The sequence below is a fragment of the Perna viridis genome, chromosome 6 (genome assembly GCF_037379345.1).
Source record: "Perna viridis isolate PV_CMFRI_1.1 ecotype Kerala chromosome 6, ASM3737934v1, whole genome shotgun sequence".
In the NCBI taxonomy this organism is placed as follows: Eukaryota; Metazoa; Mollusca; class Bivalvia; order Mytilida; family Mytilidae; genus Perna; species Perna viridis.
In genome coordinates, this window is record NC_142450.1 from 28,463,784 (window position 1) to 28,491,247 (window position 27,464).

At 32.2% G+C, this 27,464-nt stretch overlaps 2 protein-coding genes across 7 annotated transcripts in view; both read left to right on the forward strand.

The window, feature by feature from the left end:
- The window catches only part of LOC148614369 (transient receptor potential cation channel subfamily V member 5-like), a 26,361-nt gene extending 14,708 nt beyond the window's left edge, over nt 1-11,653 (forward strand). The window contains exons 7-15 of one of the 3 annotated variants that reach the window (XM_088588497.1): nt 2,682-2,855; nt 3,534-3,607; nt 5,175-5,357; nt 6,027-6,200; nt 6,930-7,085; nt 7,544-7,621; nt 8,277-8,460; nt 9,282-9,481; nt 9,927-11,653. In XM_088588497.1, the coding sequence (XP_088444623.1) occupies nt 2,682-2,855; nt 3,534-3,607; nt 5,175-5,357; nt 6,027-6,200; nt 6,930-7,085; nt 7,544-7,621; nt 8,277-8,460; nt 9,282-9,481; nt 9,927-9,984 (1,281 nt within the window). In that variant the 3' untranslated portion in view covers nt 9,985-11,653. Of the gene's footprint in view, nt 1-2,681; nt 2,856-3,533; nt 3,608-5,174; nt 5,358-6,026; nt 6,201-6,929; nt 7,086-7,543; nt 7,622-8,276; nt 8,461-9,281; nt 9,482-9,926 lie in introns of those variants that run through there. The other 2 variants (XM_088588498.1, XM_088588499.1) reach the window with 2 other exon arrangements.
- On the forward strand, nt 10,052-27,464 carry LOC148614370 (transient receptor potential cation channel subfamily V member 5-like). Of its 4 annotated transcripts, none has more exons than XM_088588495.1 (16): nt 10,052-10,086; nt 11,552-11,653; nt 13,122-13,195; nt 14,268-14,474; nt 15,548-15,660; nt 16,621-16,761; nt 16,985-17,229; nt 18,009-18,087; nt 18,772-18,945; nt 19,984-20,057; nt 20,490-20,672; nt 22,753-22,926; nt 23,366-23,521; nt 24,359-24,436; nt 25,368-25,551; nt 26,401-26,595. In XM_088588495.1, exons 4-16 carry the CDS (start codon nt 14,324-14,326, stop codon nt 26,593-26,595), a joined length of 1,947 nt encoding a protein of 648 aa, XP_088444621.1. In that variant the 5' UTR covers nt 10,052-10,086; nt 11,552-11,653; nt 13,122-13,195; nt 14,268-14,323. The 4 variants fall into 4 exon arrangements, with proteins under 4 accessions (XP_088444621.1, XP_088444622.1, XP_088444619.1 ...); XM_088588496.1 differs by having other exon boundaries at nt 25,439-25,551; nt 26,401-26,591; XM_088588493.1 differs by lacking the exons at nt 10,052-10,086; nt 11,552-11,653 and adding an exon at nt 27,206-27,464 and having other exon boundaries at nt 13,016-13,195; nt 26,401-26,591.

A 27,464-nucleotide genomic window follows, 5' to 3' on the forward strand; every position in this document is an offset into this window, starting at 1 on the left:
GTAACTAAAATCATACATACTATAAAAACAAAAGTAAATGAGCAACTCGGACTCCACTAAAAACTGGGAGCAAGGACCAGGTGCAGGCGTAGGGTAAGCGTCCTTTGCATTTCTAGAAACACCCGCCGAGTTCCTCATAAAAAGTCAAGTCGGGGTAGACAAACGAGGAAAGGAAACCTATGACCCGTTGAATAAATCAGTTTTCATGGTGCTGATGGATACACCATAACGATCCACGAGTTCATGATGACGACCATAAAACTTCTGTAATGATGACTTCAATCTTGTAGCAACATAACCCTGTTCCAGAAGCCTATTTGTTAGAGTTCTAGCGCGATACAAAAAGTCTGCGTAGTTTCGGCAAGCTCTGGCATAACGTATGAGTTGTGATATGAACACTCCATATGCAGGAGCCGAAGGGATGTTGCCACAGATGAAAGGAAAGTTGACAATTCTGAATGAAAAGTCATCACGTTTGTCGTAAAGTTTGGTCAATAGTTTTCCTTTACCATCGATTTCTAAGTGTAGGCCAAGATATGAGGCTGACTTCAGAGTGTCTGTAGTATCCTTTATCTCAAGTTCATTTGGGTAAATGCGATGTATCAAATCCCCAAAATTAAGATTGTTTAAAGATAATACGTCATCTATATAGCGGAAACTGAGATTGAAGGTTCTAGCCAAACAATATTCTTTCTTTCTGATCAGATCAGCTATAAAGTCAGCCTCATAAGAGTGAAGGAATAGGTCAGCAAGTAAAGGGGCACAATTTGTTCCCATTGGAATGCCGACCGTTTGTTGAAAAACACGTCCACCACACTGGACATATATGTTGTCGATTAAAAATTCCAGCATTTTGTAAACATCTTCCTCTGTATATTTCGAAGATGATTTGGAATTATTTCTTATAAAGTATGAGGAATCTCTACCAAGAACTATATATTTCTATCTAGGTGTACCATCTTTTTTGGAAAAACAACGATGTATAATGTTTTTAAGTCGGGATTTTAACTGAGTATGGGGAATAGAAGTATACAGTGTTGAAAAATTATAGGCTTTAATGCTATTATATTCAGATAATAGTCTTGAACTGATTGTCTCCAAAAGATCTTTCGAATTTTTCAGGATCCACATTGAATTAATACCACTACGATACTATTGTGGTAGGACTGTAGACCCTCTTTGACAGTTGTGAGTATAGAAGTTAAAAGTTTGGAAGAGGTATCCTTCTTTCGAGAGTGTGGTAGCAGTATAGGTCTTATCATTGCTATTATTTTCTACGTCTACACCTGATAATAAACATTGGATGTAAAACGTTTTGCTGACAAAAACAATGTTGTTTTGGGCTTTGTCTGCTGGAACGACTGGAACGGAAATACGATACATACACTCATTGGATAATTTGACGATGTTTCATGAGTCGTTGATAAACATCTTCCAGTTTATATAATCCCCATTCACGATTAAGTGGACTACTTTTATTGATCACTGCGTTTTGCCTATTTTCAATGTATTTTCAAAATTAAATTAGAAATATAATATGAGAAACATATCAAATGTAAACATTCAATTCTTAAATACTTACAGTGAACGAACCGATAATTGTAAGCTTTGCCTGTGAAAAGCGATTAACGTTTTGATATGGCATCGCTAGGCTCATATGACCTTTCTCTCGACCAACGAAAATATGAGGGACTTCATTCAATATACGCTGTGTGTCTGCATTGGATCATACACTCAGTTCCTAACTGAGTACGTCATTTCCAAAATACGTTATTTCTGCCATTCACGTTCAGAGCACCTACATACATAAAAAATCGCGTACGTTCCGTAAATCATGATACTGCAAGTTTTGATAAATACGATGAAAAAGATCTGACTACTGGGTTGGTGAATACCCTCGGGGCCTTAAATCCACCAACACTGGCGTCCACCCAGTGGTCATAAATTACAGAAAAAAACCAATCATACATATTGCAAATGTCAATATGCTATACACGTGTTTCAAGGTGAAACCTCTCATTAGCATCATTTGAATGACTTTTTGTATCGCGCTAGAACTCTAACAAATAGGTTTCTGTAACAAGGTTATGTTGCTACAAGATTAAAGTCATCATTACAGAAGTTTTATGGTCGTGATCATGAACTCGTGGATCGTTATGGTGTATCCATCTGCACAATGAAAACTGACTTATTCAACGGGTCATGGTTTTCCTTTCCTCGTTTGTCTACCCGGACTTGACTTTTTATGAGCAATTCGGCAGGTGTTTCTAGAAAAGCAGAGGACGCTTACCCTACCGGTGCACCTGGTCTATGGTCCCAGTTTTTAGTGGAGTCCGAGTTGCTCATTTGCTTTTGTTACTTCGTATGTATGATTTTAGTTACTTTATGTTCTTTGTTGTGTATGTCTGTTTTCCATATCTGGTCTTTGTCCCTGAATTACCGCTATAACCTTGTCTGTTTTGATTACTCCTTGAATCAATTATATAGGAAGATTTAAATACAAAAATTAATTGTATACAAGAAGTACTCAAACCCAAAACAATCAAAAACAGGAAGCCAATTCAACATAGAAGTTCTACCGAGTGCAAAACAAGAAATGAAGCCTCAGTAAATGAATTATGCAAACATTGTTCGTGTTTTGTTTGTATTGTTTTTCTTCATGAGCTATTTTATTTCACTAGGATACTATGTTAGCTGTATTGGATTGTTTGATCGATCATATAAATCCATCTGGTCACATTACGGTTTATTATCATCTACTGGACTCAGATGAAAATGGTAGATCACCCATTCAAAATGGCTTCAACAAAAATTCAAAAACACCATTTCAAATCATTGCAAAGAGTGGAGACAAGGTAGAAAGTGTTACTTATGTTTTTTTTGTTTAATTTATAACGACAAAGCCGGCTAAACAGAAAAATGAGAAATGACTTTTGATGATTATCCTTTTATTGTTTAAAGTACTTTTAAAAATGATCATAAAAAACATCAATTCATTATAGCAACGGTTTAACAATGCTGCAATACAAAGGAAAAAATTCCACTTTTTGGCGAATATCACAATACTTTTTTATGATGATTGAAAAACAATATAGTGTGCCACCTTTTTTTTCGATAAAATTGCAATACGAGTTCTTTTCTTCATAGACCCAAATGCTTTTATTTTTTTTATTGTAGATAATTATAAAGTGGTTCTCGTCATTGTTCAATCATCGTCTTAATATTGTCTGAATAGGCGAAATAAAGTGTTGTACATTTCACCTGTTGTAGTTGTATTCTTTATCATGTCACCATGGTCTTTCCGTAGGACAAATATATATGGCACATGAAATAAATCCAAACCTATATATATATATATGGGTTACCGGACAGGTTAATACTGTTGAGCAACCGTTCATATGCAGATACCCACCGCTCACTCATAGAAAACATACAGTAACCTATAGATAAAAGGTTAGCATCATAGCAATCAATTTATCTTCATGTTTTGATTATGCGAAAATTGTTATTTTTTTTTTATTTCTTGGAATCAGAAATTAGTTAATCATGATGCTGTTAGATTACTAACAAGACGAAAATGGAAGGAATATGCTAGAAAAAGGTTTATGTAAGTATGATTGTAAAACATTACACATCGTTTTTCAATGTCACAAAAGTGTTTGAGCGGAAGTCTTTCATTTTCATATTTAATAAATAATGTCTTATCTTAATCAAAATAAAAGTTAAATCTAGTCAGATCGTGATTATAATAGTCATATCGTTCTCTTAAAGTTATACAGATATGCACATGGTTTTGAACGAATGAGATTAAGAATCTAAGGTAAAGGTCAGTGAGTAAGTAAGGATAACATCCATCATCAAGTCAAGTCCAAAATAAATCTGGCAAAATAGGTATAACATCACCGGAGCAACTGGTACCGCAATGAAGGGTCCTGACTTGGTACAGTCATTTCTAACGAACTCGTGGGTTAAATCTAAGATTTACAGCACGCTTAACATCCTTCTTCATTTTCGGCGTAAATATACCAGTGGTGATCAAATAGCATTCGCAAGCTCTTTGCACCATAATCGGAAAATCAGCGGTCACACCAGCAAAAAGAACAATTTATAAAAATACAATATGGCGTTCAAGGACAAATCAAAGTAGTTAGTACTTGCTTTAGCGTAGCGAATCAAGTTTGAAATATAAACACAATATGCAGGAGATGATGGGATATTACTGCATAGGTAAAGAAAATATATGATATTAAAATTAAAGCTGTCTCATTTATCATGAATCTTAGTGTTGAGTTGACCACTGTTGTCAAATTGTCAAAGATGTAGGTCCAAAAAAGATGCAGAACAAGTTGTTTCTGTAGTCTTCTTTATCTCGAGCTCAGTTGGATATATTAAAGGTAACCATTTAGCAAAAGAAGGTGTGTAGATGGACAATATATCATCGATATATCTGTTTGTAAAGCTGAAGGATTTAGCATCTTCTATTTTTTTATTCTTGACGACATTCTGAAGAAAAATATGTAAACAAATAGGATAAGTGAGGATCACAGTTAGTGCCCATTTGAATGCCAAGTTCTTGTTGAAAAAAAAGCTTCTTCATATATGATAAATATGTTATCAATGAGGAAATCTTGCATATCGCAAACCCGCTTTTCTGTGTAGAACACTTTACCCTTCTGCGATGTTTTAGAATAAAAATGTTAATTTTTAACCAAGAACAACATAATTTTTCTTTCAAACGAGATTCCAATTTATTATGTGGCAATATAGTGTAAAGTACTGACGAGTTTGCAAAATTTGGATTTATTATCTATTGCCTTCTACTCCATTACTGGTCTCATTATAACAATATCACATCCTGTTTAACATTAAGTTACAACAAATGTATTGTTACCATAATTTGCCCAGATGAAACTTTTACTTCTTTTGTCATAACAAATTGTGCTTCCACGAATAGTAAAACAAAGTAGAAATGAAATTTATTTACAACCCTGTAGTGACAATGTAAATGATATTAATTACATCACAAAGTCTTATTTGGTTGCATCCATTGTGCACGAAAAGCAACTAGTATTCTGCATATACGGCTATCACGGTCAAAAACACAATTTCGTTTTTTTACATATGGACATTCCATACTTCCATATTATCGATTGTTAATTATTTTTCTTTTGCAGTTTAAATTCGTTTTTGTACCTGCTGACCCTATTATCTCTAACAGTTTCGGTAGTTGTAGCAGTTACTACGTCTGATCCAATTATCTATCAGACGCCTATTGACAAATTCAGAGCTGTAACTGAAATACTGACTTGTCTGATGGTCTTCGTTACGCTTCTGGCTGAGCTGAACCAACTGAGGAAGTAAGTATAAGTTATCACTTTATCCCTTTATGGTGTGTGGTCATGTGAAAAACCTTTAATTCAATTACAAAGTTATGTGGAATACACATTTAAACAATTGACATTCAATGCGTTTTTCTTAAGTTGTTTTATTAGTACCTTTTTTCCATTGTTTGTTTTAGCTTTTAAATTGATGTAAGCATTAAAACATATTGAGTGATATATTGTAACATGATATTGCAATACTCAGAAAAAAATATGGACGACATACAGTTTCCTTTTTCAAGCCGGGGATAACACAAACCGCTAACACCAAATGGACAACAGATGGAGAGCAAGAAACACCATAGAAAAAAAACTAAAAGTAAACACAGAAACGGACAACACGGATCCAACTTTAACCAGAGGTGAATTCTAGTGCTACATAAACGTGAGCAGCTTCTTCCTACTTCCTGTGCCACACACTTAACAGAAAAAAAACAAAATTAACATTCTTGAAATAAAAGTATTGGCCTTCGTTATGGAGTTTGGTTGATGTAACACTTATCTGGTTGATATGGTAGTGTCCTCGATGAAACAGTTAGGGCATTTGATATCTGTCTGTTTTATTTGGTTTTTTTATTTGGTACTTTAAAAGATTTATCAATCTCCTGTTAATTATATTCATATTGATTTTACTTATCTCTGCAGACATAAGTTGGAGTATTGGCAAGATCCTTTTAACTATGTAGATCTATCATCTGCCATTCTTATTTTATCCGTAATTCCTCTGCGGTTTCTAGAGTTGAAGGAACAGTGGTTAGTATTATCCGTAGGATTTCCCTTGTGGACGCTAAGGATATTCAAGTTTGCAGCGGTTTTCAGGTAATTAAACATTTATCAATGCAAAAATATAAATGAAATATGTTGCAAGTTTTGATAAACTGTACACGTGTTTCAAGGAGTAACTTAGCTGTACTATAATCAAAATAAATAGGAAGATAAAATTAATCACTTAATTGTATAAAAGAATCACTCAAAAAGCAAACCTATCAAAATAGGGAGCCAAATTCATCACAAAGAGGTTCTACCATATGCAGGTCAAGGAAAGGAGCCACAAAGAAAGAAGTACATCTACGCTAAACCTCATAAAAATGTTTATATGTTTAATAATTAAAATGATGTTATAAAGCTTAAGAAGTTATTTTTATCCCTTTTCCGTTTTGGGCTTATAAGTCGCGTTCTCGATTAGTTTTCGATCCGAAACTACTACCGTACCGGAAACCAATTTGTTTTAAGTAAGATTAATATGCTGCATATATATAGTTATCAATTTTTTTCATTTTGTGTTATTACCATTCCTTTAAGTGTAGAAATAGTAAAGCATAATATTTTTCACCATAATTACCCATAAGCGATTCTCGTTGATAACTTTTGCAGTCTTCCTTTTTTGAACACTCCATCATATGCTTTTAAAAAAGGAGTTGGTACAAGTTCCATGAAATCACAGGTTCACATGACAAAATATACACGCTATATATGCAATTTTGTATGCAGGTTATATCTAGTGCATTTGTTACTTTCACCATATCAGTTATTTTTCTTTCTTTTTAGACAAACTGGTGCTTTCTCAAGAATTTTGTGGAAGATCGTTAGACACGATTTTCTGCAGTTTATTGTTGTTTTCCTAGTCATATTGTTAGCATTCAGTGGAGCTTTTGTCCTATCTTTAAAAGGAGAAGATATTTTGGATGCAAATGACGAAATAAGGTATTTACAAAAAACAACCGTATGCCTAGAAATAATTTTAATGAAGCGTCGATATTTTTTCCGATATCTAATATTACATGAACCTGAATTGCAAATTTATAATTCTAGGTCAATGAATTCCTAAGCTAAAAATAGTGTTGTATCTCGGGCAAGATAAAATGGATCATTTGTAACAGGGGTAACGTAATTGAAACTTCACTGATTTCCATTCGTTTGTTGTTTGTCTATCTATGCATATTGAACTGTGATTGGTTGACTTTGCAGTTCACTGATCATACCGATGTTATTTTAGCGTATTGTAAGGTTTGCTCCTAGATTTCATTTTTGCAAATTTTAAATACCCTTAATATATTTTTCTGGTAATATAAAATTTTATTTTACTGTTAAAATTTGTTGTACAATTCCATTCATTTTACTTTTAATAATTCGTAACATGTTACAACAATCATCTTTTTCAGTTCATTTTGGGAAATTCTTTTCCTTGGTATCAGAATACTAACAGAAGCTGAAAGTATTATAGAATATGCAGAACTCAAGTAGATAAATAGTTATTCATATAACTACTTTACATTTTAATTGTCGATTTGATTGGATATTTTCTTAATTTTTAATGAAAAGCGATTTACTTTTGCGTACAATTAACAAAGCACAATTTTATTTGCAGTAGTCGTTTTATATTAAAATATATACAATACTGAATTTTATTTACAATACGATAGGAGGGAATATGCTACAAATAAATCAAAATAGTACATTATGTTAAATGAATGAACGAACGAACAGGTACAGGAATAAAACTGTCAAAGACCAGAAATGTCAATAACTACATAGTTAATTTAAAACGAAATGATTAAACCAAAACTAGCTGTAGTGAAGTTTAGTCCTACTTGATTTGATACAAACATAAACTGTAATATGAAGCAAGCGTAACCTGTAAGAGGACGATGTAATATATATTGATATTTTTAAAGACAATTATGGTTTTTACGATTTTACAACAAGTTGACATTCCTTTTGTTATGATTTATCAAACATTTAAGCTGTAACTGATAAAGATACGAATCTTGTAAAAGTCCATATTCGGTACAAGACTGAAATTGGGATCTCATTTACTGCTTATAAGGTCAAAGGTAATATTCGTATTGATTTCAGATCTGAGGACTTTGTCCTCTATTACATAACTTTTTACAGGCCGATGAGCTGTATCATTATGTTAGTGTTCCTGTTTTCATGTTGTGTCATTCTGCTCAATATCCTCATAGCTCAGCTGAGCGACACCTACCAGAATATCCAACAGGATGCACAAAGAGGACTGGAGGTCACGAGGGCTTGGATAATAGCACGAGTTGAACTTAATACAATGTGGTTTGGAAAGGTATTTCATAACAGAAGCAAGCATATATATTGCGAACTTACACATGTAGATTTTTTCGCCAGACTGCAATTTGACAAGAGTTGTTCATTTACGGAGTTTCATGTTAATTTCCTCTATAGTATTTTTGCACTTAAATGTCACACAGCTCAATCCTACTCAAATATAATTAAAGATGAATATGACAGAATGGACGTTTAATTTTCTGTTCCTCTGTTCACACTAAAATGTCATGACTGTCTCTTAGATATTTTTCTAACGTTATTCGGTGTATGAATAATTAGCAGCTTTGAATACCATTCAGCAACTTCCCGACTCTCCTTAGTGAAATATAATTGATATGCCACTAAGCACAAGAACGCGTGATAACTTTCTCAGACAGCAAAAACTTGAAATCGAATTCTAAAAAAAATACAATGCAACCTACATCATTCTAAAAACAAACATCATGAAGGAGTAATCAAGGGAACCAAGGTTATAGATGATGATTAATTACACAACGTGAATATCTTCAATAATTTTAACACCTTGACAACGCATCCGATATAACTAGTGATGTGTGCTAACTTGATCACTTTGGTTGGGCTACTGCATTTAGTAACAATTTAGTATTTTTTACACCCCCATAATATTTAAACTGTCTTAATAGAGAAATACTGCTTATTGTATAACCCTACATAACATACGAACGTTATCTAAATAGTGATTCCTTGTCGACAAAGAGGGACGATACTGGAATATTTTTATTGAGCAAACACTAAATTTAATAATGTTAATATTTGAAAATATGTACGTAACGTCAATACATGATAATTCTCTAATAGGAAAGTAGAATAACACACTGGAAGGGATTTGAATGTATACCTAATTTTAAAGAAGTTCTGGAAAGATGGGAATCACCACCTTTGAACGAAATGAAAAAGTACATACAGGAGATTAATGACAGTTTGGATTTCCACAAAGTAAATTTATTGACTGTAAGAAATAGGCTAGCACGACAGGAATCAACACTCAGCCAAATACAGTGAGAATTGTCTAATGATTCTTTTTACCTGGTTGATTTTGGTTGTTTTTGCCGACTTTATTTGCAGAAAAATAATAAGCGTTTGGATATTGTTTTTTTCTCTTTAGTTACATATATGTTGTCGCTGTACATTCGGTATTTTATAATTCTAGGTACCATTCATTTTGTCTATTTTGCCACTTGGACTTGTGAAACAAAACAGTCAATTAGCAAAGTTCAAAATATCAATTAATTGTATATTTGTCCACTAAAAATGAAACAATAGCTATTTACCACACAATCAAATGGGCTTAATTAGGTATAACATTAGAAAAATATAGCTGTTGATTGGCCAATTGCTTTCGTTCGTTTTTGGTAAAACCATATGCAATGCTTCAAAGCGATAATTTAACTATTTTGATACATACGTTAATCACCTTGGAAAATGGTTTTCGTTTTATGACAGAGCACAACTTGAATTGTTAGTCCAGCTGCATGATCGTAACAGCGGCAAAAGGTCTTGACCTGAACCATACAGCCATATAATAACCATGCAGAAATTCCATGGATTGTCTATATGATTATAACCAGTGAACAAAACCACGAATCTCATGACACCTCAGATGGTAGATAGTCTTTTGTATTTTTAATAAAAAAGAGATGTAACCTTGTTTTGTTAAAACATGGCTTCGTGCGAAAATAAAATTACAACGAGTACTGCATTTTTTGTCAAAATTTTAGCTTTCATGCATACCATGCATTCTTCAATTTACTTTTTAACCTTTGATATTTAATACCTTTAGACAATAAATAATAAAAATAAAATAAAACACTTGCACCAATTTACTGTCTCAACCTATTTCATGTTAATATAGTACGTGATATATATTTATTTTCAAATGCTTATGCAGATAAATAAAATGTTCATTTGTTGTTATAGAGCTCGAATATAGTGCAATAGATACAATACTGACAAATCTTAACTAAATACTAACCCAAAAGTCAAAATCAAAGTACACAGCCATCCTGAAAACAGGATACAAAAACGATTTACAACGACGATGTAGACAATAAAACAAAATACAACTACTAACAAAAACTGAAAATTAATAAAACAAGACAGTACAAAAACCTAACGCAATTGATCCCCCACCCCCCCTCCGAAAAAAAAATTAATAAAGGGAGTTTTGTCAAGCATCCGTTAGAAGGAAAGAAATCCGGAAAGCTGCAGGTTTGTTTGATTTTCAATCCGTGAAATCATAGTGAATATATAATCTCGTCACTGTGATAGACATTTCATATCGTTCAATAATTTATTTGTATGATTTCAACGAAGATAACATATGTTTCTGTATTAAAAGCTTATTTGACAGTGTGATGAAAATAGGTTCTTGGGTCAAGCGGTCAAAAGGTACAACAACCCAGCATATGTAAAAATAAACACGTTTACTATGATCGTCCATAAAAAAAACATCCACAATGCATCAAACAGTTAAAAAACGTTACAAAACATTACAACACCTGAGCTTAGAATCATCTCCATTGCTGTGCTTTTTCTCCTTTAACGACATCACATCATCAGTACATCCGAAATACGGGAAACAACGTCAATGACGATAACGTAAATATGGCGCATAATGGCATGAGGGAAAGACCCAGATTTACAACAGAGAATAAACTAAATCTCAATGCAAATTCATTGTATAATTAAGATGCAACACAGGAAGTAGTGTGAAATATTCAATTAGATTAATACTATATTTCTTTTAAAAAATGGAAAGTCCAAGTCATCACGTTTGTTGTGAAGTTTTGATTTCATACGTCGTGTTTCGTCTATGTTTATGCTAAAGTCTAAGAATGGAGAGAATGAAAGTGTATCTTTTGTGTCTTTAATTTTATGTTAATTTTATCATGTCCTTGAAATTATGATTATATAAATATATTACAAAATCTACATAATGGATTTTGAAATTAAATGACGGGCTAAAAAATTTATATTTTTAGTCTTTGTAAAACAAACGTAGCTATATACGTATATAGAACTAGATTTGTCGACAAGAAACTGAATACACCATCTTATTCCATTTGCAGAGTCATATTAGATTCAACCGTTCACTGCTGCGAGTAAAGAAGTGAGGAATGTTAAGTGGAGTCCGAGTTGCTCATTTACTTTTGTTACTGTGTACGTATGAGGTACGTATGATATTAGTTAATTTAGTTTTTTGATGTGTATGTCTGTTTTTCATGTCTGGTCTTTGTCCCTGGATTACATTGTTTTGATTACCGCATTAAACGTGGTTCCCTTGATTATTCTTTTCGAGAGGGTGAGCCCGGTAAAAAAATATCTGTTAGTTGGGCATTTAAACTGTGATTTATTTAATAGACGTAATGGAGAGATATATGTTCAACACTGAACGTATTGGACTATATATATACATATATATATATATATAGGTTTACATATCTTCCATGTATTTTTTGGCCTTTCCCTCCGCGGGACTCGAACTCTAACCGCTGTGACATCTATGGCAACACCGCTTGCACAAAGTCCAGCGCCCTAGACCACTTGGCCAGCTAGGGTATAAAATATAGCTTTCGCTGGCCGGGTCATTAGATGAACTGTCACGAACTACAATTCATCGTGTACTAAGTTACAGCCCTAGATTAATCATACGAGGAGGAATGATGTCCATTAAATGTTAAATGTTAACGTCCATTCAATTTCGATTTAAATTTACGAATAAACATCATTTCTATGGCTTCACGTAAATCTTTATCATTGTCTCTCAGTTTGTAAAATGGGAAAATTTTAAATCGTCCATCGCTGCATTTATCTCAATGCTCAATGACGGGACAAAATCTGTAATTTGGATCTCGGACCTGTTGTCGATGGACTCTTGTTCGATCAATGACCCTGTCGCCTGTTTGACAAATATATATTTCTTCACATTTGCTACATTTTATGCAGTAAATTAAATTTGCAGTTTTACAGTTCATGTCCTCGTTTGCGTAAATAGTAGTTCCATTCCTTGTCGTGATCGAGTGTCCTTCGTGTATGTAGTCGCAAGTGTTGCAACATTTGTCTTTGCATTTCGATACAGTGAAGCGTTTTTCGGCAGGGTCGAAACGGGCACTTGTAAGTATTCGTTTAAGGTTTTTCGGTTGACGTTTGCTTTGTATTATTTTTTCTTTGTTGATATGAACTTTAAGCGATTCGCTTTGTGCTATTATTGGTAAGTTTGCTCTTTCTATTTCAAAAATATTCGCATTACATGGGTTGTGGGTTATTACAAAGGGTATTACGGATAGTAAGAATATTTCTAATTCCTTTAAGCGTTCATTTCTAGTGTTTCTTATGTATTAATGCGTGTCTGTACTCTTGAAATATCTCCATTGTTTTCCAGTACTAAAACGTCTAGGAACGACAATTTGTCTGCACCCATATATATATATATATATATATATATATATATATATATATATATATATATATATATATATATATATATATATATATATCTCAAGGACGTAAGTACAGACAAAGTATTGGATAGTAATATTTATTAAAGTCCTTATGTAAACTGATTGAAATATTAAATATGTGTTTCCGTTTGTTAATATAACAATAGAAAGATAAAAGCGCTGATGTCGATTTTCGTAGAAAATAAAAAAGGAAGAAAATTATCACCATCATGAAACTTGTGAAGATTCACTTTTTGAGAAGGTTTTTTAGATGTAAGTATGAATAACGATTAAGTCTCTATACGATACAAAACTTATTTCTTTGAAAGTAATATCTTAATTTAAGAAGAACAAAAAAACGCTGATGCTTTACTATATATTTTCAATATTTTAATGTTCCGAATATCTACGTTTAAATGTTTAAAACATAGTTTGCAGTGTTTTTATTAGAGTTTCAAACCATATAAGGAGGTATAATTGTTTGCTATAATAAATATAAGTACTTAATGATTAGTAAATGAAATATATATAAAAAAATGAATCAGTTTAACACCCAATTTAGCATATGATGATAATAAAACATACTATGTATTATACTTTATGTATGAAATTATACTCAGTAGAAAAAGCTGTCACTGTATATACAGGAGGCTGAAATGGTTCTAAATGCACCAAAATATGGTTTAGGTGTAATAATGATAACAATACTTATTTTCGAATTTGGCTTTGTAAATATTGAACATTTGTCGTGTGCCTTTCTTCGTGACATAATAATCATTTATAACCCCGTAATGTGTGTTTTACACACTTTTATCATGAACCAAGTAGTCATACTGGTCAGACTATGAACAATTAATCTTATAATATTTACCAAAATTTGCCGTAGCATAAATTTCAAAATCCCTAATACAATGATGGTTCATTCCCTGTATTAACACGGGGCTACGATAATATAGCTTTGAAATACTCTGGCAGAACTAATAAATGCTGGATTTGCTTCTTATTTCGATATTTTCTGTTTTAGTGTGTCTTGTATACAATTAGCTTTGGAATATTAAACTTTTTTAATATTTGGTTATAATGGCACTGATGAGAAGTTAAACATTGAAACACTTGTACAACAAAACAAAAAACGCAATAATTATATGAGATAAATCAAATATAATTCAGCTTTCTTTTGAATCTTTTAGTTCATTGCGGTTCATTAAATAAGATTAAATAAGTGAAAGTACATATAGCTATACCCTAAGCCAACTCAAACCAATTTGTAGCCTTACAATAGCCAAGTCTATGAAAATGGTTTTTATTTTACAAAGCATGTAACTTAGATATTTCCATTTTACAGTTGCCTAGAACGACGATATATGCTGTTGTTGAATCAACGAAGATCGAAATATTACAATGTTCCATAAACGACGAACATCTGCAATTAAAGGATTGAAGGGGGTCAATGAGGAAGATAAATACACGAAAACATCGTCCCGAAGTACTCGCCGTGGACAATTAAAAAAAATTCCCATGGAATATTTTGGACGTTCAAAGTCAACAGCGTGTAAATATTTATACAAATATAGTTCCTCAATGCATTACATCAAAAAGTCCTTAAGGACTATTAAACGTACATATTAAATATAAACCTTTAGGGATGGGATTACTTAAAATGATGGGATTACCTAAAATGATGGGATTACCTAAAATGATGGGATTACCTAAAATGATATATAAGCTTTATATGATGTTTAAAGAGTAGAGGGGTTGTTACAGGTTTCATAATGAGTGAAAGTTAATGTAGCAAAATATTAATTTAAGTTTTTTTTTTTTTATTTTTCAATATCACAACAAACGAGCTGCAGTGTATGTCAATGAATTTATAACCCAATGTACCAACGTGGCATGGAAAGTTTGTATTTGTACTTTAATTCTGATGGTAAAAATAGTCAAACTCAACTTTCAAAATATTCGGTCGTTTTATATTATATTTCATCTACTGACTGATTCTTACAGAGACTAACACTAAATATGAGTTGATCTTTTCAGACAAGAAAATTCACTCTACTTCCTCAGATAAAATTAACGAATAATATAGTCTCTTGTTCTGTCGGAGGAAGATTGGCGAAACTGTTTGAAATTAATTTTACGGCATCTCTTGCCTTTATCAAATAACAAGAAAAGATATTTGAGTACCACCCTGTATAAAAAAAAAAAACAGGCAATGAGTGGCACATCGTAATTCACAATTTGGTCTTTTTTGCCTTAAATGTATTCAATACATCCAGAAAACAACTGAAAGGCTATTTAGATTTATCCAGAAGTATCTATCGATCTGTGACTGCTTATATAAGGAAAAAAGTGCGTGAACGTTTTCCCACCATTTTTCATATTGCATTTTGCCTAAATTTGAGTATATCAAAAGCCTACAAAAGCAAATTGTACAAACACTTTGATGGTAACTTTTGGAGGTTATCAGGTATAAATAATTGGTTGATGCAATAAAATCTCTGTTTTGTTTCTAGTTTCACACCTTATACACATTTGTCCAATTCTTAGACGGAGAAGTACTAATTTTAAAAAAAACTTATATTTTATATATTATAATATATACTTATATTATATTTTATATAACAGCCAATACAGGACAAAAAGAACAAAAACTACAGGCTTTGAGACGCACTTGTACTATGGAGTGTTTAGCTATGGGTATAAGTGATTCGGAGCACAATGATTCGTTCCAGAAAGAGGTATCAAACTAAATATATCACTTACTGTAAAATCTTATATAAACGAAACATTGGAAAGAAAGATTATTATTTTAGGTATTCTCCAAAAGTTGAAGCTTATGGTGTTTTTTTTAAGGAAAACATCAAACCGAAAAAAATATGAGTTTAAAGCATACACTATTTTCATCAATGCAGGAAAATCATTCCTGATAACCATTGTACTCTGTGTATTTTGCCCAACATTATCTCCGCATATTATACCGCCAAAACTGGTTTGTGTCTTAACACAAAAAGATGTACATGTTTCAGAAGTACAGTATTACTTATAAAAAGCGTCAGATTTTAGTATTCATACACAATTACATGTGCTTACCCGTAAACATGTACTAAACAAAAATAAAAAAGCTGACGCTTTTAACAACATATATTTTAACACATTTTAAAATTTGTTATACATAATTACAGTTTATAACACATTTTTAAATTAATTTTTTTTTTTTACTGTGCATATCATACAAATATGCTAATCTCATTGAAAAATCAGTTTACACGTGATGTTTCATGAGTCAATTAAACACATCTACTAACTATTTAAAAATGCCATAATAAACTAATTTCTTGATCACTTTGAAGTACCTATATTTATGTATATATCTGAAGTATTATAGAAATAAAATAAGAAAAAATATAAAATGTAATAATAAGAATTCAATGTTCATTTAATATGCTTTATGGGGTTGTAAAAGCATTGACTGGTCGCTCATTATGGACATGAAGCGTTAGCGATGGTAGTTAACCTTTTTTTATGGTGGTAACTGTTACATCAAGGCCGATTTGTTACAGATGAACACATGAATATGCAATGCATATCTGAATATACATTTTATACGATATTTTCTCAGCTCTTTAAGTTTGCATCCTCGATTTGATTTTTTCTATTCCTTTCAATACAAAGGCAGTTTTAATTTCCTTTATCTATAGGTAGCCAAAAAGACACAAAACTGTTTTGTTGGGAGACAAGAAGCCGAAGTTGAGGTTCTCATCGATAGAATTGTTGCAAAAGAAGGCAACAAAGATAAGGCGTTATTATATGTTGTTTCGCAAATAGATGACGAAAATAAGGTATGGGAGTTATAAAAAAAATCTTTGTTTTTGGTCTCACATTTTTACTCATTTAAAGGAATAATTAATTAAAAATATTAGCAATCTCTGTTTATATAAGATCGAACCACTGCATTAAAAATAAATGAAATAGCATCCGTAATTAATCAATCATTAAATTCTCCATTTAATGATCAAGAAATGTTTAAAGTTGCATTCTGTATTTTCAAAAATCCATTAACAGGTCCAACTATTAGTTAGTACACTGATCCACAGAGGAGCAGATCCATCTGCCAGTAACACCGCTCTCAAAACAGCCTTACATTTTGCTGTAAAAAAGAACTTTAGAGGAGTCTGTAGCAAGCTTTTAGAGAACGGCGCAAACCCAAATTCAAGAGACAAAACGAATATTATGCCTTACACAATTGCCTATGACAAAGAAAACGACCAAATTGCTTCGATGCTGATTACATATATGTCACATAGAGAGTTAGTTATCTAGTTTATACAATTGATTCTTTTTTTTTCGACAATATATGTTATTTCATACGAAGTATTTGAATTATCTTGCGACCATTGTTTTCTCAATTCTATGCTGTAGTTTTGATTCCATTTATCCTGTTTCTTATAGGTCAAACTTTCAACGTTTGTACTTTGTTGTAAAATTATTATATCAGTACTGAATTTCACTTCTGTTTTTTATTTTAAACGTTTCAGTCCGATGTTATGTCTTATTAGGTTCTAAGTAAATATATTGATATAGAGATAAGATTCAGAAATATACACAAAGCAAGATATTTTAATCTGAAGGTTTTATTGAAGTGTAAAACTCTGCTTCAGTGTAACTGATTATTATAGACATGAACTTGAGCAGCCCTGCAAATATAAGAATGACTATTAAGTACTAATAAAGTTAACAAATCAAAACTGATAATGGAAGTTTGCTCCGTCATACTTATATCAGTATAACGAGAATAGGTATGGGGAATATGTCAAAGAAACAACAACCCCTCCTGGTTGAGAATATCAACCCAAAGCCATCAATTGGTCTTCTATTAACGATGAGGAAACCCTCACATCACAAGGCAGGCTGTGGCTGGCCAAAACATCATAATGCACAAGTACAGGGAAAGAGTTGCCCCTGTATACTTAAGTAACATAAAAATAAACTAAAAATGAAAACGAAACAATACATAACATACTAAAGGTGAAAACAAAACAAAAAGACAAAGCATTTTTCTTCTTCTAAAATTGAAATATCTTATTAGTGCTCGGCAACTCTACACAAGCGATGGTCGTACGCCTGCGGAATTTAGCTTCCACAAACTCATTGAGAAGAAAATGCAGGTACCTTGACTTATGTTCTTTATCATTTATTTTTGTGATATATGTCAAGGGAAGGTTAAGAAAATAACAAAATTGGGATTCCGCTTAAGAAACTCATATGGCTTCTATTTGCTCGTTTTTGCACAAAATTAACAACAGTTCCGATCAAAAGAGACCCTTCTTCCGATTTTGTAAAGGACAAACTATTGAAAGAGTCCATCTTTTTTTTTCAAATATTTAGATGAAATACGTCTTTTTATTATTTGATTAATATTGTGCTATTTTAACAAACAAGGAGTTAAGCTGATAATCCAATATATATGTATGACCGTTTCCTTTTATCCATTGATCGTAACAGTGATATGTTACCCTCTTGTCTTTCAAGCTTACAAATGTGTAAATGATGTTAAAATATCATCAAGGTAAAATAAAATTATTTGACTGAAACCATAAATGTATTTGCGTGTCTTTGCAAACTCAAAGAAATAGCTTAAACTTGACAAATGGCAACATGTAGCTTGTTTTCTTTCTAAATAGTAGATTGGGGTCTTTTGATTTGAGCAGCCTTTTGGTTGAAGACACAAAAAGAAAGAAATGGGAGTAGCTGAACAACAAAACCGTTTAGGAGAATAACACATTAATTTATTTTGTAAAACTACTAACTTTATATCATTTTCAATAAATGAATTTGTTGTTTTTTACCAGAGCACAATTTTAGCTTTATTGGACTGTTTGATTGATCCCATAAATCCTAGTGGGCACATTAATGTGTATTATCATATTATGGACTGTGATGAAAATGGTCGTTCACCATATCAAGGAGAATTCAACAAAAAATCGAAATCACCATTTCAACTCATTGCAAAGACTTGTAACAAGGTAAGAATCCACGATGAGCAATAAATTTCAATGTGATGTCTCAGAACTAAATGTAGTCATGTCTATGGAAGGTAGTCAAATCAATACTTTCTTGTACAACTTGATATATGCACTATTTCAAAGTTAAACTACTGTGCATTTATCTTAAATAACGGTAAATGATGGAATTTGACAAGATGTTACATTAATTAATAAGACGAAAAGAAATGATGAAAATCTTAAAAGTTTAAGATAACGATAAAAAAACTTGTATGTGTGATATCACATGACTTGATGTTAAATTTACCACCAATACCTTCATTAACCTTGTTACAATTGTATTGATTTTGCATTAACTAGCCTGTTAGTAAATTCGTTTAAAAAGTAGATACTTTATTTGCACAATTTTGTCCCATTCTCAATTATAATAAAAGCAATTCATACTAAGCGCTTATTTGAAATCAATGTCAGCTGTAGTGTATGGGAAAACCATTTCGCTGTGCCTGCTCATAATTTTGCTTTGGGGCCAGCTACAGTCTTTCCTATGATATAAGGACTTGTCAGTTTTGCACCAAAGGTTTTTGTTTTTTGTTAGCAACTAAAATTAAGCGCAAACATTAATAAACTGTTTCAAAATAACGTCATTTTCATTCTCATTTCAAGAGATTCAATCATTATGTTAACTTACATGACACCGTGGTGTATTACTTATTCTTAATAATAACGAAAAAAAGGCATGGTATATGCAACAACTCCAACGGGACTAAATTGTGTGCATGGGGCAACCTTTGGTCTTCAATAAACGACCAAGAAACCTTCATACCACTGGGCAGGCTGCAGCCGCCCCCAAAACATCATGATACACAGGTACAGCGAACGAATTGTCCCAAGTGACATAAAAAATTAAAGTGAAAACGAAACAAGACAAACAGAAATTTCTGACTTCTGCCAAAAAAAAATGCAGCGGGGTTAAAGCTTTTCGGCGTGATCACACAACATTTCCCTCCCCTCAAATAACCATAAATTGACACATATTTTTCTTGCATTTCTTTTAAACAGACACTTGTTTATCATGATGTTATAAGATTACTTATAAGACGAAAATGGAAAGAATATGCAAGAAAACGATTTCTGTAAGTATGTTTTAATTAGGTTTGATGCTATCGGAGTACATGCACTTGTTTCGTAATTATGCTTAGCTTATTGTTTTTGTGGGAAATAAATTGTGTTTGGTAAGTACATGGAAGTCTTATGAGTGTTACCTTCCTTGTTGGACACATAAAGAAGTTGCCAAGATGAGCATTTTTGGCAATGCTTCTCAGTGGTGTTTTTTTTTTATATTTAGACTCAAGTCAAATCAAATTTAATTTATAATTGTCGTTACAATAATACACTATTTAGGTTGACCGTTAGTAAATGTTTCTGCAAAAAACTTTAAAGAACGGATATTTCTAGAATTATTCTGTATCGTCTTATCTCAAGATACACCATTTTAAGATACATTTTGGTCGCTCATTTTTACCTACGGATACTTGTTTTAAACTATAATGTTTTGTCCTTTTCAGGATAAATTTTTTTTTGCATCTGCTTACACAGATCGCTCTTACATTTTCTGCAGTTGTTGCTGTTTCTACAACTGATCCAGTTAACTATAAGTCACCACTTAACGTTTTCCGAGCTATTTTTGAGATTTTGACATGTGTTGTGGCCTTTCTTACTCTCCTGTCAGAACTTAACCAATTGCGGAAGTAAGTAAAGGCTTTGATAGACAAATATACCTTAACGTTATGGATACTTTGGCATGAGCAGTTCTTATATACAAGAATGGACAAGATTAATTAAGTAAAATGCAAAAAGGCATTATCTTAATAGTAAAATCAGCCTCATATCTTGACCTACATTAAAAAATCGATGGTAAAGGAGAAATTATTGTCCAAAATATAAGACAAACGCAATGACTTTTCATTCCGTATCTGCAACTTTCCTTCCATCTGTGGCAATATACCTTCAGCACCTTGGAGTTTTCATTTCACAACTCATACGTTATGTAACTACATGTACGAAGACTTTTTGTACCGCTCTAGACTTCTAAAATATAGGCTTCTGGAACAGGGTTATGCTGCTACAAGATTGAATTCGTCACTACAGAAATTTAATGGTCGTCATCATGAACATCACCACATGGATCGTTACGATATATCCATCTGCAATATGAGAACCGATTTGTTCAATGTGTCATAGGCTTCTCTTTCCTCTTTCGTCTACCCTTGATCTGACTTTTAAGAGCAGTTCGGCGAGGGTTTGAAGAAAAAGGACAGGGCGCTTACCCTACGGTGCATGGTCCATGTTCCCTGTTTTTATTGGAATCTAAGTTGCACATTCACTTTTGTTGCTTTGTACGTATTATTTTCGTTATGTAATGTTCTCTGTTTTGTCTGTCTTTTATCATAGCCTGGTCTTTGTCATTGAACTACATTTGTTTGATTTCCGCTAGAATCTAAGTTCCTTTGAATACTCCTAAAACCAATGTTTCTTCACCGATATGCACGCCCTGCAATAAGAATGGACAGCTATGGAATATTATATTTATATTTTATGAAGCAAATTTATAACCGGGGCCTACCAATAACGGTGGTAGTTACCTATATTTAATTTGGTAGACCTAATAAAAACATTTCGTAAAGTTGTGTAACTTGTGTAACTACTAGACTGAGTAAGTAATTTGCAACTCTGTTTTAACTTTGTCTTCAAAATGGTGAAAATCTTTCTATATACCAATCAATATTTCTAGATGATAACATTCATCCTATCCTTTTTTGTTATTTCTGTGCATTTCATAAAAAAAAACGTATTGCACCTAGAAGAATTATAACAACGAACAAAGCAAACTGAACCAAATTCAACAGATCAGTAGGCATCGAGCGAAAACAGTACACATAAGATTTTACATTATAATTTATTATTACAACAAAAAGTCAGATCTAAAATGTGGCTGCTTAATTATACACAATATAGTTACTTTTAATGCATGAAATACATAGGAAGGAAACATATTTCGATGCTTAGCGGCACACACAAATGCTTCACTGGCAAAAATATTTTAAAAGTAAAAAAAGTAAACGTTTCTGCATGAAATGGTCTACGACCGTCATTATGACCATATTGATATGGAGTTCCAATGTTGCTATGACAAATAACCAAATATTGTGAAGATATTGGTCCTACATATATTTCTTAGAATATTACTGTCGACGAACAATATGAAAGATGTCTGACAAAATGAGAGAAATACTTACCACATCCCCCTTGTTGCGTGTCTTTACATTTGCTTTTTATTTATTTATTATTATTTTTTTTTTGGTGTTTCCAGCTTAATTTCTCAACGTATTGTAATAATGAAATAAAAACTATATTAAAGGAATTACTATTTTCGGTCTATTTGAAATAAGCTCAATTAAGTGGTGCACACTTAATGACCTGCGAGCAGGTAATGTTCAGGTGTGAATCAAGGGGATTGAGATTTCCAAATAGATCGAAGTACAGTCATTCCTTACAATTTTGTTTTAGTATCAAAATTTAACGAGTAAATCCTCAAAAAAGGTTGATGACGTCATAGTCATTTACAAAATTTAGTCTAAGAGATAATGGACATATATTTTTATTCAACCAGACAGCATGTTTCAACTGAAATTGAGTTATTTAAACATATCTTTACGACGGTAATGAGACTGTGACTTATTATATACCTGCACTGCAGAGGTGCATCGAATTCTTTATTTGTTTTATTATTGCGTATGAGTTTATATTTTTGTTTAATATTCTCTGCAGACATAGGTTAGAGTATTGGCACGACCCCTTCAATTATATGGATCTGTCGTCTGCAGTTCTTATTCTAACTGTGATTCCACTCAGGTTTCTAGAAGTAAAGGAGCAATGGTCTGTATTTTCTATAGGATTTCTTTTATGGAGCCTGAGAATATTCAAATACGCTGCTGTCTTGAGGTAAGATTATTTTTTCGTTCAAAGCGATATAAATGACGTAGTTATGGAAATTTTGATAACCTTTTGATAAATTAGCATTTTTGGTATGTACTTTTCAACTTATATCTTCTTCGCTATATTTTTATAATTGATCTAAAATATTTGCGAATGAATTTACGATGTATACCTTTAGAAAGCAGCTTCATGTAGAAAATGTTAATTAAACTGAATACAACTTCTAGTCCATAATATAAAAATGAACTTGGAGCGACTTAAAAGAATACAGGAAACGAATTTTAGCTAATTGTTCATATTGTATATCAATATGTAAGGTCGTAGTTATCATAGTTGTGTACACTTTCCATGACCGGTCGCTGTACAAAACTGATTTTAAAAGGTATTCATTATTCTTGATGTTAATTAAATGCTTTTTATATAACGAGTAAAATAAATGTTTCAGGCAAACAGGTGCTTTTGCACGAATTTTATGGAGGATTGTTACCCACGATTTTCTGCAGTTCCTCTTAGTGTTCATAATTATACTGCTAGCATTTAGTGGTGCCTTTTTGCTATCTCTGAAAGGAGAAGATTCGTTGGACACACATGAGGAAACGAGGTACTCATATAATATACATTTAAACAAGAAAGTATAATGATCGGAAGGAACATTATGGGCTCTCAAAACTGGCCTCGTCTGTAATCCCAACCAGTTCCGAAAACTGAATATTTGGATTCCGCAAATCATTTCCCATCAAAAACAAATTTCACTAAAATTGGAGCATTTAAAAATTTTGACGGGAACATCCCTTTCCAGGGCAAAGCGACTTTTGAAACATTCCAAAACATAAACTTTGCATGATGTCCTCGCCATGTCATTTTTATTCTTAAAACCTAATTCCATCCGAATTGAATATTTAATTTTTTTTGGGTCAGTTTCCGAGGCAACGGGCAACATATCATGGATACGGGTAGACATAACTTTATGTGGAAATGAATATGTGTATAACGTTTCGTGAGACTCCGCCTTCCGGTTTCTAAGATCACGGTTGGACGAAATGTCTAAGCTGAAGAAAAAGAGCAAAAGCAATAAGGTTCTTAAACTTCATTTTGGGAAACCTAATAAATATTGTGAACCCTTGCAAAATACTTCCAAATTACTCTGCACATAGTGAGTCAAGAAACAACTATTATTCAATAGCACTATCACCTCTAGATCGATCATGTGAACTCGCGTTTTATATTCGAACAATGGCTACCAAATATGCTATACGACATTTGACTAAAATATCATAACATTGCACTCACCACATGCATATTTGGGAATATTATCTGAACTATACTGAATTTCACTGGCAGTCTTGTTTCAAATACAACTATTCCTATGATTTTCAAAAGACATTATTTACATTTGGTATGTGAATAAGCTCATCATTTTTTAACTTATTTCTTTCAGTTCGTTTTGGAAGATTCTATTTGTCGGTGTACGAGCACTAACAGAAGCTGAAAAAATTATAGAGTACACAGAATTGAAGTAATTAATTGTTTTCTTGGATTAGTTCCTAAAATTCTAAACTCTTTGTAAGATCACTTCCTTGTATGTTTATTTATGTTCATACTGTAAAATTCGGTGGCGTGAATTTAGTCATAAATTAATGACACGTTATAGTAATAAATTTCAACTAAAAACCTCTCACTAAATATAAGTCTAGTACACTCATTCACCTTCCTATGAATTGTCTATTCAGTTTTATAACGTATTAAGTACATTTATAAATTACAATGGCGGTGACGAATAACAGAAGAGGTTCGTGTGTACGCGTTGCCACATATATTGTGATTCTTTAATTTTCTCAAAGAATAGTAAAACAAAGTACACTAGTGTGAATGCAGTTGAATATATTTTTTTTTTATTTGAATTCGAACAAGCAGAATATTTTGTAAAGCTTTTTTCTCGAAAAAAATCAAATAAATATGACCACAAATTATACATAACTGAGGCTTTGCATAAATAGTACCTTGAAATTGTGTTTAGTATGAGAAATAGATAAATTGGCATTCAATATTTGAGATAAGATGTGTTGAGGACGCTGACTGAACAAAAATAAAATAGCATGAATTGAAAAAAAGAAAGGAAAACAAATCAGATGCATATTAACCTGGTTACAAATTGCGGGACGCATTCGTCTCTACCATGCCATAAATGCACACACCGTATGTATACTCATTCAATGGTACAATAGGCAAAACAGTAAACGAGTAAGGCAAGTCATATGTGATTGAAGTACTAGAATTTTAAAAATATACTTGACACATACAGAATAAATGCACAATAACCAAATATAAAGATACCGTTCACCTACATATTTACAATTTCAATTGATCAGTAAAACCGGTTTTACATTCTCTGCTGGTTACATGTAACACTATTCTATTTTCGAAAATATCGCATTTTCGTATTTTAGGCCTATGAGCTGTATCATTATGCTAGTGTTCCTGTTTACATGTTGTGTCATTCTACTTAACATCCTCATAGCTCAGCTGAGCGACACCTACCAGAATATCCAACAGGATGCACAAAGAGGGCTAGAGGTTACAAGAGCTTGGGTTATTGCAAGGGTTGAACTGAACAGCATGTATTTGGGAAAGGTATTCATAAATAGTAATTGAGTAAAACTATTTCATTTCTGATGACATTTATTTTTAAAGTTGGTATCGATTCGTCTAATTATTCAAAACATTTGTTACCAAGGAGTAATCAAAGGAACCAATGTTATAGCGGTAATCAAAAGAATGTAATCCAGGACAAAAACCAGACATGGAAAACAGACATAAACAAAAAAGAACATAAAGTAAGTAAATCCATACATACAAAGTAACAAGAGTAATGAGCAACTCGGATTCTTCTAAAAACGGGGAGCATGGACCAGGTGCACCGGTAGGGTAGTAGAAAAAAATTCATCGCAACATGTATTTCATCAACATTTGCGTATTATGTCCCTCTAGCACAAACGTTCCACTGTTACCCCGGAAAGAATCAGTCATTTATTATAATGTTTCAATGTTATATTAAAACAGTTGGCTGTTAAGTGATAAAGTATCGTGAAATCTGCGATAGTACCGTTGTGGAATGATTAGTTTGTCGAGTTATGGTGTTAATATACTATTACAATGTACGATATCGATTAGTATTTTTGTATAGTGTGCTATTCAAACTGTCCTTATCAAATAACATATAAATTTGAAATTATATAATACATTTTATATACCAAAAAACAAACCCACCGGGATGAAGTATGTCAGTTTAAGGCCAATTTTAATGGTAAATCATCTGATTTCCCCTCTCCATGTTCCATGGAATAAGACTATAAATACTAAATGAACTTTATAAAACCTATGAGATAGAAATGTCTAAGAGTATAAGTTTGTTTATGAAATAATGACTGTATCAAGTTGTTCGTATTATTTGATATAATTGACAACATTAAACCCTTGTAGGAAACTAGACAAAAACATTACATGGAATGCGAGTCTATATCTGATATTCAAGCAGTCTTGGACAGATGGGAAATACCTCCCATAAGTGAAATGAATAAATGTATTCAGGAAATAAATGAAAGCCAAAAACTCAACATGATGACTGTCGGAAACCGACTTGCCCGATTGGAGTCAACTCTAAGTCAAATACAGTGAGTACATATATATATGATGTAAATGACTTCGGAATTTAAAATAAAAGAATGGATTCTTAGTTTGAACAAATGTTTAAAAATTGAACATGGACATGAAAGTAGTTTCTAAATAAAATTAAAATTCATCTTTATGGTATATGTGAGTATTAGGGATACAAGTTAATTGTGTACGCAATTGACGGTTTCTTTTCATATTATTCGCAAATTTTAATATTTTGTCAGATAAATTAATTTTGCAAGTATAATTGTAGTATAAAAGTAATACATTTTACTCTTACTCTTACGTTAATTTAAATGCGTATTAAAGTAATCTTTCTTGAGTTTTGAATGATAGTCAGGAAAACTGGTGATAGAGAGTTTACTACGACATGTTCACTGTTTTATAGTTTTATTTCTTCCCTGACTTCAAATAAGTCACAAGTTTAGTAGTAAGTGCTTTACAAATAAAACTATTTTCCCTTATATCGCGCAAATATATGATATTTCCAATGATATGTCAAAATACTTCAGGTGTTCATTTCCTAGGTGTCAACCTTTAATATATATGTTTGCTTCTTAAATAGAGTCCACGAACTCCGATCATTGATAATTTCCTTTTTTTTTTTTCACAGAGAACAGCAAACATTATTAGTTCAGCAGAAAACTAAAATCAAAGCAATTCCACACAACACTGATCGAAGACACTCTGTCAACTAATATACTAGCGAGCGGATGTAGCAATCTGAAGCAATGCAAACAGTTTAAAATGAACTGTCTTAAAACTTATAACAAGAACTAAAACTAGAAAAAAGGGATGAGACGTAAAATAGGTCTCACGTCAAAGAATTTAACTTAAACAGTTAACAGAAAAATATCAAAAAAAAGGAAAAA

Excerpts from the sequence above, each read along its gene's own strand:
- LOC148614370 (XM_088588493.1), top strand. The coding sequence starts at position 14,324 with ATGTTCCATAAACGACGAACATCTGCAATTAAAGGATTGAAGGGGGTC. Across the intron at positions 14,475-15,547 it reads ACGTTCAAAGTCAACAGCGT|CCAATACAGGACAAAAAGAA; the intron begins GTAAATATTTAT and ends TTTATATAACAG. Across the intron at positions 15,661-16,620 it reads ATGATTCGTTCCAGAAAGAG|GTAGCCAAAAAGACACAAAA; the intron begins GTATCAAACTAA and ends CTTTATCTATAG.